Below are 11,906 nucleotides of genomic sequence, written 5' to 3'. Positions count from 1 at the left end.
ACTGCATGATGCCTGAATCCAGGACACACGGATGGTTTAATAATGAACTTGTAACAGCTGGAGGAGGATTGCCAAGCTCAGCAGTGTGGCATTTAGGTGCTCACAGACCATGGATCTCTTTCTGCCTGCAACCTTTCCGACAGCACCTGAGCGTCAGGGGAGTTTCAAGTCTCCCAATTCTCTGTGCACACAAACACATCCCTAGCTATTCAGTTCCCCTTCGGAAGAGCTGTCCTTTGCGCATCTAAACCCATTGAGCACCACATCAGGGCAAAGCTCCGGCATTTCCACCTTGCTGGGGAGTGGGTGAAGATGCAGGTCACTGTTGTTGTCCATGGCAATAGTGACTCCAGAAGGGTGAGTATGAGCAGAATCATCACCTTTTCCAGCTTCTTCTTGCACAACTCGGTAGTTTTCTAGCGTCAAGCTTACGCTGGGGATGGTAGGAGTGTGAGCTACTTTCAACGTCTTCTTTGACCTGAACCTTTGGTAGCAGAAGAGGAGAGACAAAACTAGTGTATCTACAAGCAGCTCAAACATTTCAACTACAGACAACACTGAGGATCCAAACCAGAGACTCCATTGGCTTCCCATGCTGGACAGAAGCAGATTCTCCTGCGGAAAGAATCAGAGGGTTGTGTTTATCAAACACAGCAGAGCTCTGGGAACATGAAATTATTGCATATGGCAGCAGGTCAGTTAGCTACATTTGGGGAGAAACTTTGTGTGACTGTAAAATGTAAAATTTTCAAGTCTCTTCCTTAAGCATAATAATCCCATCCCATCTCGGTGGCGGTAGATAACCCTCCCTCCAACCATACGCAGCACACCGTGACTAATGACAGGTAGCAACGTGTTGAGTTGATGTAGTGCAACGTACTGAGAGTAAAGGAGACTCATTCACAGACTGGTAGTTCAGTTGCTGGTAGAAGATAGTCACCTTGGCAATATCCTTCCTGTATTAGAGAAAGGGAGCAGTTAGCAATGGTGGGATGGCCACGTGTCGTTCAGTTGGTGGAAGGTACCGCTTGCATTCCGGTCGCAATTTTACATGCCAATTGCTAGGCAATACGTTTCACCACTCACTCAAGATTTCTTCCTGAGGGTGTTTAACATGAGCTTGGAAAAAGGTTACAGAAGTGACTGTCTTTCAGTGTTGTGAGGAAGGATGGGAAATTTATTGGATGACTCTGTACATTTTCCTTGTGTTCTCCTTTTCCCGTCTAACATTACAAATTCTGCTAGGATGAAGAGTTAATCCCTAGTTTTAGCAGGAGTACCTTCTCGCAGTGACTAACCTGTTGCTGGTAGAGTTATATCCATTCTGATGCCTTAGAGCTTGGCGGATCCAGTCCTGCAGCAGAGTATATGTATGTTATTGGCTGCCCTGCCTTCTGAGTTTTTGCATGTTTAATATTTTGTAAATGTAGATTTCATAAGCAACGAAATGGGTATTGCAAATAATAGAAAAGGATGTAATTTATTTTTTTATGACATATAGTGATAACTATGAAGTAGTAGCTACATTTGCCAGAATAGCAAGGAAACACACACTGATATTTTAGGTGTGTATAGTGTTCTGGTTCCTAAGCTCTGCCTTAATGGCAAGCCCACCAAATAGTATCCTCTTTTAAAATGTATTGGTCGTGTTTACATCTACATTATCACCTATTTCCCGTGAATTAATTACCTGGTCATACAGCCTGAATTGCCCATTTAACATTAGAACATGAGAAATGGCAAGAGGTCATCTGCTGACTCACAGAGTTTCCATTGCAGCCCTGCAGCACCCCACAAACAGTAATGAGTGAGTTGTCACACCACAACACACACTTGGAAGCAGAAAGTCATTAACACCGTTTTGTAGGTGGGAACTAAGGCAGTGAGGCGAATGGCTTAAGCTCACAAGGAAGTTTGGATCAGAACTGGAACTGAATGTACCTCTCTAGCACCTGCGCCTGGCATCTTAACTACAAGGTCATTCCCTTGGGCCCAGGTTTTGGACCAGTTTGCTTTATTTGCCCCTTCCATCGCTTCTGTCAGCGTCATTGTTTTCACCCTTAACTTCAATGTTCCAACAGCCACCGTGAATACAGTATCCCCCCCAAACGCAGCAGTTGTCTGTATGAACTACCTGAGACTTCCCTGATGGCCATTTTGCTGTCCCAGCAGACACTTTGTACAGTGATTCCCTGATAAGATAAAAATGGAGATTATGATCACTATGACACTTGGCATTTAAAAGTGAATACATGAAGGAGTTTAACAATGCTAACTACTTGCCCAAAGCAGAAACTCTGGGGAAAGCTCTTGAAAACCTTGGAAAAAGCTTTGTAAATCAGCTTAGAAAATAAAACCAGAGGTTGCCTGAAAACTGTTCGGGTCAGGAGGAGAACTAGAATGGTTTCAAAATCTTGACAACTTTTCTTTGATGCATTCAAAAACAAAACACTTGGTATTTTGCTTTAAAATAATGTCTTTCCATTTTGAAATTGAGCTACAATAAAAAAGGTGAACCAAGAAAAGTAATATAGATCGAAAAATGACACAAACAATTTGGTTTGGGTATAATAAAACATTTCAGAGTGATTAAAACAATTTCCCCTCTCTGCTGTCATGCACACACAAAGTCGTTATTTAATTAGTCTAGTGCTGTCGTCTTTTTCCTTTCTCAGCATTGAGATTCAAACATCAACCTGAAATCTCTGGTTCAGAAAATGCCAAAATTCAGCCAGCTGGTTGGTCCATACATTTTCCACTAAGTTGCCTACATTCCCACCGGTGTAATTTTCCTCTGCGAACTGGCATTTATTGTGCTCTACTTTTGTCACCTACCGGCAAGGCTTGGGGCACTGGTCAAAACAATTCAGGTGATGATTTCTGAGCCTGTTGTACAGCTGGTAGAAGCAGTGACCTGGTGAGAGAAACGGGAGGAACACACTCAGGCACCTCCTCTGGAAATGGAAGGTTACCAAAACCTCTGCCCTCGCTTGGCCTCCCCAAGCAAACACTACTCTCTGAGACCTGTTTTGGTCTCACTCTCACTTTGGAATGGTTCCAGAAGGTTGAGCTAATCACCTCTGTGCAATGCAGGTGCCTTCCCCGTAAGGATCTGCTGAGGATAGGCCACCCAGCAAAGCAGGAGAAGTTATTCAAAGCTGTGTCTTACACCAGCAGAGCCGCCGATATCGGTAACATGAAAGAGCCTGACTCTGTATTCATGTCCTTAGTAAAGGGATGCTTGATAGCATCAGGATTTTTTATGCACTAACTTGATATCCATGCAAATGCACAGAAAGGTGTCTGCCAGCTGGCTGGATTCGGTGAGGAAACAGTCTAAGCAGGAAATGGGCACGGAGTGGAAGGGCAGTAGCCTGAGGAGTCATGTAACCACGACTGTCGTAGGAAGGTGTTCCCTTCCAACAAGCACAAGACAGCAGTCTTTTGCTCTTACCCCACGCGGGCTGCTTATTGTAGTTGCAGTATTCGGCACCGGCAGGCAACGGGTAGTAGTAATAACCACAGCCGCATTTTCGAACCATGATGTGCTGAAAGCAGGAATGCAAACAAGCCTGGAAAATAAAGAAGGCATAAAAGATCAGATAAGCCAGCAATTCTTAAGGGCCCAAATCTTCAGCCTGTAGCATGCAGCTGCTAGGAGACAACATACAGATTTTGCTGCTGCAAAAAGACACCAGCCATTGCCAGAGTCTGATGATGCAAAAGGTCTTCACTTTTCATTTCTTGGCTTTACCTCTGAAAGCAGTATTGAACTCAGTGAAGTAGAATTTTCCCCAGCTCTCTGTTTCATTACGCCCAGTAACGTCTCAGTTAAACAGCCCAAGCATCTAGAGCCAGGAGCAACTACTTACACAAATAAAGACTGATGGCCCAAGAATGTCCTACTAGAACAGGCCAGCGGCCTCGACTGGCTCATTGCCCGGTCTCTCGTGTGTTACAAGGAGGAAAGAGCCCCAGTGTCTGGGACTGAGTATCCCCTGCTCAGTAAAACACATTCCAAGTTATAACACCCTGTTGTGAGCTTCTTCTCAGAGGGGCATGAATCTCTCTGTTCTCTCCAGCAACGTACCTCCTGGTTTGTAAAATCTCTCTGGAGACTAAGGTATGACTCGTTTGCTATTCACCCACCCTGAATAAGCTGGGGCCTCAGCCAGCCACTCTGACAATACCTGCAGGGTGTAGGAGTTGTTGTACAGGAGTTTCACATTCACATCATTGCCGTTAGTCGTGCATTTCCCATAATTGCCACCCAGGCGATTCACCTCGTCCTGTGGACACAGAAAAGAGGCCTGAGTGATTAGGAGCCTTAATTGGACCTAGCCGTCACTATCTAAACTTAACTGAATGGAGCATCGTATGAAGGACAGGAAGCGTAGTAACACACGTGAGCAGCCAAGCTATACCTTGCTAATAAAACATATACAGTAACGGGGCAAAGGTAGGAGAGTGCACGTGGTCAGCCACTGGTTCAGCTGCCAAGCTGTCAAAGTAACCAAATCACTTCTGCATGTTTGTTCTCATCCTAACGTAGACGTGCAGCCCCCCGTGTAGAGCTGGAACATGATGTAAGAGGTGTAAGAGCCTCAGCTGTAAAACAAATCAGGTCCCAATGTATTGAGGACCAGAAGGCCGCTTGCACATCTGGAATACTTTTGTTTTACCCGTGGGAACCTGAGCACAGTGAAGAGAGAAGAGGGGCTTGCATGCGCAGTCAAGAAGTGAACAGGAGTCCCACAAGTCCATTGTACGAGTCAGTCACGGTGTTCAGCTCCTCACGGCTTTCTGCAACCAGAAGCAAAAGAAAGAATGCTCTTGAGCAAGTGGCTAACCTGCTGAATGCCTATGGTAGTCGCAATGCCTGGTCTGATGTCAAAGCCTTCATGCTCGAGAAATGGTGTCTGGTTGTGGTTGTGTATCATCACTTTCACACCTGCTACCGTAGACAAGAGTGGGATGTGATCCTTCTGCTCTGCTCTCAGGATAAGGGAAAGTCCTGCAAACCAAAGAAAAGGGATGCGTATGACAACTTGTTTTGGGCCAAAACAGGACCACCACCATGTCTTGAATTCTCAGCACTGATCAAATTGCTGTCTTAGCTCACAGAAGAACCATTCATTTTCCTCAGAGAGCTGGTAAGTGGTCAGGTAGCAATTGCACCAGCCTGTTCCAAAACTGTGATAATATTCTGCTTGAAAAATAAAATAATATTCTGCTTACTGTAAGTTTGATATGGCTATTTTGTCTATGTGGCCAGTGAAGCAAGCAAATGCAGTATAACATTTGTGCCACCAGACTAGAAGAGATGGTTATATGTCAGTAGGTCATGTATAGAAGACATATATTTAGTCCATAGTCAAATTATATTAACTTCAGCTCTTCTTCCCACCCTTTGCCAAACAACATACCGTAAGGAATTCCTGGTTTCGTAGCTGTCCAAAAAGGGTCAGTTCCCTTGCTGTTAAAAGTATAGCAGCTTCCAAAGACTGGGTGGTGAAAATGAACATAGTCACTGAAATCAAGAGAGATTTTGATGGGTTTTAATTATTAGTGTAGCAATACATTTACTTCTATGAAGGATGTATTTTTCGTGTGTGTGTGTTTTGTTTTGTGTGTAGGAGTGCCTATGGGAAAGAGTTGTTAACTTGCTGGAGACAAGGAAAAAAATCAGGTGCACAGGGATTCACTGTTCACCCACGGTTACAGCCAGGGCAGCAAACACAGGAGCCAAATTCAGAGTTCTGACTTGCTTTTCCTTCCACCAAGTAGACTAAATTTTTCCCTGTTTGTTCCAACAACCAACCAGGTTGAGGTTCTGTGCTCTAATCAATAAGAGAAATAGATTCTCTTTTTTCTTGTTTTCTTAAAAATTATATACCACTTATTATGATCATGCTGAACTACCCTGTCTTGGGTGGTGTATGTCAGTTGTATTTGGAAGAGCTTCCAACAGTGAAGACCATAGTCATGCAGGAAAAACAAGGTACACCTTTGCCTTTGGCATGTGCAGCAGGCTCACTTCTTTCCCTCTAGGGACAAAAGGATGCAAAAATACTACCTGACCCTGTTGGCATTGACTAAGTCCTTCTGCAATAGTAGTTGAGAACAGAGGCCAAGTGCTACAGTAGAGTCATGAGAGCCTTCTTCCCTTTGTTTCCCAGCTTTTCATTCTTACAGCAAAAAGAGATCCCACTTCCATCCCTTGGATATCTGAGGATCCCTGCTCCTTTCCTCCCATGCAAATAGACATTCATCGTTTACCATTCAATACAGTCAATGTACCAGTAAAGGTTTAATTCCTGCTGAATTTCTCTTAGGTTTCTTTGACACCCTAAGACACTAACTCACAGTCACAGAGGTAAGTCGTATCAGAACGTGAATTCTAGGTTCCTAGCCCCATGCTTTGATCATGAAATCCTTCTTTCAGTCAGACCTCCAGCAAGGGCTAAGCCTGGCAGTATGCCATGAGCTGCAGTGCCTGCAGTGCCTGAAAGTGTAGGCTCAGTTTCAGTCTCCCAAGTCCTTGAGTTCCACTTAAATCACAGTTAGTGTCTCAAGAAGAAACATACCTGGGTCTGCAGGGCTCCCCATCATACTGACAGGAGTAGACCATATCTTCTATTTGCTCCTCGTGATCAGAAATGTTGATTATAACCGGTAGCTGGGACATGATATTCATGTAGTGAAACCTGTACCATTCGAGAATTGCATCCATCCCAGATGAATAGGTCTTGTAGAAGCAATTCCCACCTGTGGCATTGCACTGGAAGAAAAGAAGAGAGGGAGCCATTCAGCACAGCCAGGACATGACAACCTGAGGATAATAAAGATCAGGGGGTAAAGGCAATACTGGATACAGGGACAAGGGGAACCTCTATTTTTCCAGAAAGTGAACTTTCTGATCATTTTAGTTATCACAGAATCACAGAATGGCTGAGATCGGAAGAAACCTCGGGGGGTCATCTTGTTATGTGCTAAGCACCTTCTCTCCTTGAAGTTGAATTAGGTGTGCTACTTCATCTCAGGGGAATGAGTGCAGGGGAAAAGAGGCAGGAGAAGAGAGCAGACAGGCAAACTCACGTACCTTGGGAGAATGAAAGACAGGGCTGGTGGGAATTCTCTACCACCCATGAATCATGAACCAAGTCCTGAGACGCTTTCTTTGCTCTTACTCAGGCCTTAGACAGGTCAACACCCACAGATTCTGGTGAAAGTGTGCCTGGTGAAGGACTTCAGGATAGGGCAGGACGATAATAATCAGGCAAAAATTGCTGGCCTTTCAAGCCACATCAATCTCCCTCTCATAGTTTCTGCTCTTAGACCTACGCTAACCCTGTTTTTGATATGAAGAATCTGCAGCATTTGCATTCTTCTCCAAAGTCACAGATACACATTTATTGTATTTATCCTCTTGATTTGCTGTTGCTATCTTTCATTTTACCTGCAACATGTCTAGTGCCCCCAGTACCACAGCATTTAGACAGAAGGAATCCTTGCATGTTGTTTCTCCGTAATTTCTAGGCTCACCTGCTAAGTCTAGATGTTTTGTATATTTTTAGAAAGGGTACAAAGATTCCCATAGCCTGCTGCTACCATTCTCTACGGAATGTGTCACTACCAGAAGGACTTTACAGGTGGGTGGGCTATGTGAGACCATTTATGTTGCTGTTGTTTCACTTCTCAAGAGTCCTGGCAATCAGCATAAACTGTTAGAGGCAGGGACGGACTCTCCTGAAGCATCCTCCAAGCTGTCATTACACAGCACTGAAACAAGCCATGTCTTCACTTGTTTTTCTTGACTGTACCTTGTGAGATCTTTGTCAGGGCCCTGAGTAGCCTCACCTGGGGCCTCCACCCACACACGCTCTGCCTGTGGGCCCAGGAGCTCATTTAAGCTCAGCTTGGAGCCTTCAGGCCCTCTTTGCCTCTGCTGCAGGGCTGCTGCTATGCTCCTGCCTCACCATGGACCCTGTCGATCCAGTAGGTTAACTTCATGGCCTGATCTTGAACCCGCCTCGTCGCCATGAACTTGCCTGATGAGCTGGACTCTTGGTTGGACTTGGCCACCATCTGTGAGCTTTCCCTGCCCGCTTGCTCAGGTCCTGTGGGATGGGCCCCTGTCCCCCTCGGCCCCCAGTCCCTTAGGGATCAGCAAGTCCTTGCTGCTCGTGTCTGTAGCCAGGTTAAAATCTCAAAGAGGACACGCACTTACCAGCCTGAAGCCCACACTGGAATGCTTCTTCCCTGACTTATTACTGTGGTCAGACATTCTCAGGAGCGAGAAGTTTTGGCTCAGCTTGAAGCTAGATCTGCTGAGATTTCCTATGTTTGACAAGTCTTTTATCTGGATGTTTTTCTCATTCATGTGGAACAAGCTGGCTGACGTGTTGATGCCGTACAAAAAAGTGATGGATTCCTCTGCCATGTGGTCCAGTTGAACCAAATGTTCACTAACCATTTCAAATCTGCAAGGAACAGAAATGTTAGCTATTTGTGAATATCCATGTTTCTATTAGACAAAAGCACTTTATTTTATGTACCCTCACAGCATCTATGGAAAGGCTACCCTCCCGGTCTCTGCAGACCTTGATGTCTGTGTGAGAAAGCCAGCAATTATGGTGCCTATGCTTCGCATACCTAACTTCAATGAATTAATTTATTAGGAGCTCTGGTAGCTGAATTTCCAGTTGTTGGATCCTCCACCGAAAACCTCAGAACTTGTAGCCATGCAACATCAACTGCACAAACTGCCCTTCCTGTCAGCCAATTAGATAATTATTCCAAGGAAATTACATAATTCTTTTACTATGTAATTTGAAACTTCTTGATAACTTGCCATGACTGTGTGAGCCTTGTTTGCCAAGCAGCACCACACAGACTTCCACAGAAGTTATATTGTTTTCTTAAAGCCCTTCTGCGGTACGGAAATCCAAGCAGAATCAGCTCTAGCACGCATCTTTCTGGAGATTGGTAGTGTAGTTACAAAGGAATACACACCGTAGCCGTGTTTTTCAGGGAAAGACTGTTTTTATCGCAGCACAAAATCAGTTAGCAGCTTGAACCAAGTCACAAGGTAGAGTTCCCTCTATCCTGACTCAGTGCATGAAATAAACTGCTACATGCTGTTGCACAATTCCCAACAAGATCTTATCGTAAAACCAGTTTGGAAATAACAATAGTCCCTTGCCACCTCTGTAAGGCAGAGAGACCTCCCTCTACTGGCCTTCCTCCACCTTCAGCCCCCTCCCGGCTGCAGTCACAAGGTTGCTGACGCTTCCTCGACACCGGTGGCTGTAAAGACCAAGGGGAAAGCACCGGTTACCTGTACGGGTCCAGATTGCAGATGGTAATTGCTGGAAACATCTTGGGCTCAGAGTGCATCGACATGGTCAGGACAACAGGGTAGGCCCAGTACTGGCTGAACATAAGCGCAAATTGCCAGTATAACATGCCAAAGCTGGCAAGTAAAAGCAGGGTCCAAAAAGCTGTTTTCATCCTGTTGCTGTCTGAACATACGAGGCGGATGGTGCCGTGGATTGTTGTGTTCTTACAGAAGAACTCAAACATATCCTTGAAGGAATCATAAAACTCAATCAAGCCTTCTTTCTTCTCTTCTCTCGCCATTTCCTGCTCCATCCTCTAAGTCTGTTTCTGTTCAATAAAAAAGAAAAAAAAAAAAAAAAGCTTACTAGCTTGTTAGAAAGACCACGGCCAATCTACGGACTCTTTCAACCAGGGTGCCACCGAGTTTGCTATTAGCAAAAGCTGAAAATAACTGTGAGCTAAGACTCATCTCTTTCCAGAGTTTGGACACCAGGAAGTAGCAAAAAGGTCAAATGTTCCGCGTAGCGCTGCCGAAGTAACTCGAGGCACGCTACCGCACTCAGCTGTGACTTCTGGTAGCGTGGACATGCAACGCTAACGTGACTAATACACAAACTGCTGAGGAGTTCGCAGCCAAAGGGGCGTGTAGTTTTCTTCTTTCTAAGAACACAAAGGACCAACATTTAATTCTGAAACGTTGTGTCACTGTGCATTAATACAGAACTGTAACTAATTCATTATTAAGAGAATATTGCTAGAAACAAGACCGCCTCAGAACTATCAATATGGCTTCATCCTTATGTCAAGAAATCAGGACAAATCCAACTTGCAAGGGAACGAAAGGGGCAAATTAGGATCTGGTTTTAATTTTTGCCGTACGATCTCTGATTCTGCAGAATGGAGGTAAACAGGACCAATATGTGTCATCCCTGAAATAGAGCTACTTCCAAGATGAAAGTAGGTATTTCATAGTTCAGATGAACAGAATCAGGTATTTAGGAAACTGAGTGGAGAAAAACACCTCTCCAGTTGAAAACACAGAGGGATTTAACCAAATTAGGATGTGGATAAAGCATTGCAGTTACTACTTAAAATAAAATGCTCTTGAGTTGTTTCTGAAGACCACAGAAATATTTATTACTACTAGTAACAGAAATTTTGCCACCTATCTGTTACATAAATAGTTTCTTCCAGGAATCTAAAAATCTTCTCTTTCTCTCTATTTTACAGAAGTGAAAAGGAAGTACAGAAACTGAAAATCACCCAACAAGAGTGGCGTAACTGGATATCAAAATCCGTATCTCCTTTGTTGCAGTAAGTAAAACATCCACTATGCTACTCTAGATAATTTCAGACTTTACGCTGATGAAAATGTGAACATTATTTATGTTCATACGTTTTAGCCAGCACAGACCAAGGACATCTTTCTAGGTTTTAGTACCAGTTTGGGACATTGGACTAATGTTGACATACTTCCACTTAGTGAACATGACATCAAGTCCTGTAATATGTGAGTTCCCAACATTACAGCACACTGTGAATCACCCCACCTATTATGCTATTAAGAGGAGTTTACTGAGTACACCACTTCGGTCCAACCTTAACTCCCAAGAAAAGTCTTCTCAGTACAGTAACAGAGTTTGAAGACAAGACAAGGAGTGCACAGATAGCTAAAGAACTCTTGCAAGTGGGCTACGTGATAATGAAAAAAAAAAGCTCGGGTCCTTCACTGAGTTATGGGCCCTGAAGTGTCTGGCGGCGGCTCCGTCTGAGGGGCCAGCGAGGTTGCCACAGCTCAGCTGATACACACTTGTGCCCTGACCTGCGATACCTTCATCCTCAGCTGGACCTCTCCATTTTAAAAGGTGGCTTTATTTCAAAGGTCCTTGGAATAGGCCAATTCGTATGAAATAACCTCTTTGAGTGATAAGCTGCTAAGACAGCCTGTTCAGTGTACCTATTCGTGTCAGAAAGATTAGGAATGATCCTTAAACAGTGAAGAGCACTCCAAAAGCTGTACACCAGATTAGCTTTAAAATACCCCACAGACGTGTATTATCCAAGAAAACCCAGTTTATCACCAGTTATTTTCCCCAAAGACCATAACACTTACCATATTTGTATTTTCTAAGGTATTGTTTAACAAATAATACAATAATTAACGCAAAGGCATATGCACCTCCTTATACTTTTATAATATATATGACAAATGATTTTTCAAATTTCTTAGAGATACTTGCCACTGAACAAGTACAGGAAGCCCAAGCAAAGTGAGATATTAAAAAAAGTGCATGAAGAAACAGAAGAAAACTTCTGTGGTAAAGAATTGAAGTGAGAAATAATCAATTCCACTTTTGCTACAAGGAAATGCTGTTTTTCTGCAGTGCATATAGAGTTAAACTGTTACTCCCACATAGACTACACAGAGCCATAGTACTCTGAACCGCTGGTTACAAATCTTATCAGCCAACGTTATAGCTGAAGGCTTACATCTGAATGCTTCAGTCAAAAGGATTATCTGTGGCAAACTCCAGAAAGAAATCCACGGTCGTCTTGCTATCCCC

The 11,906-nt window shown here is 43.9% G+C and overlaps 1 protein-coding gene across 1 annotated transcript; it reads right to left on the bottom strand.

Annotated features, from left to right (window-relative positions):
- Nucleotides 1-201: 201 nt before the first annotated feature.
- SCNN1D (sodium channel epithelial 1 subunit delta) lies at nucleotides 202-9,902 on the bottom strand (the record flags this gene model as incomplete). Its single annotated transcript, XM_082009512.1, has 12 exons — nucleotides 9,341-9,902; nucleotides 8,231-8,483; nucleotides 6,588-6,781; nucleotides 5,427-5,530; nucleotides 4,851-5,014; nucleotides 4,191-4,289; nucleotides 3,455-3,572; nucleotides 2,836-2,914; nucleotides 2,135-2,192; nucleotides 1,299-1,354; nucleotides 881-956; nucleotides 202-615 (listed from the first exon to the last, which is right to left on the bottom strand). The coding sequence occupies exons 1-12, from the start codon at nucleotides 9,652-9,654 to the stop codon at nucleotides 202-204; spliced, it is 1,929 nt and encodes a 642-aa protein (XP_081865638.1). The 5' UTR covers nucleotides 9,655-9,902.
- Between the last annotated feature and the right edge of the window lie 2,004 nt (nucleotides 9,903-11,906).

This window comes from Phaethon aethereus, assembly GCF_964289735.1.
Source record: "Phaethon aethereus genome assembly, chromosome: 21".
Classification (NCBI taxonomy): Eukaryota; Metazoa; Chordata; class Aves; order Phaethontiformes; family Phaethontidae; genus Phaethon; species Phaethon aethereus.
Note: the sequence above shows the minus strand (reverse complement) of the source record. Positions and strands in the feature narration are given on the sequence as shown.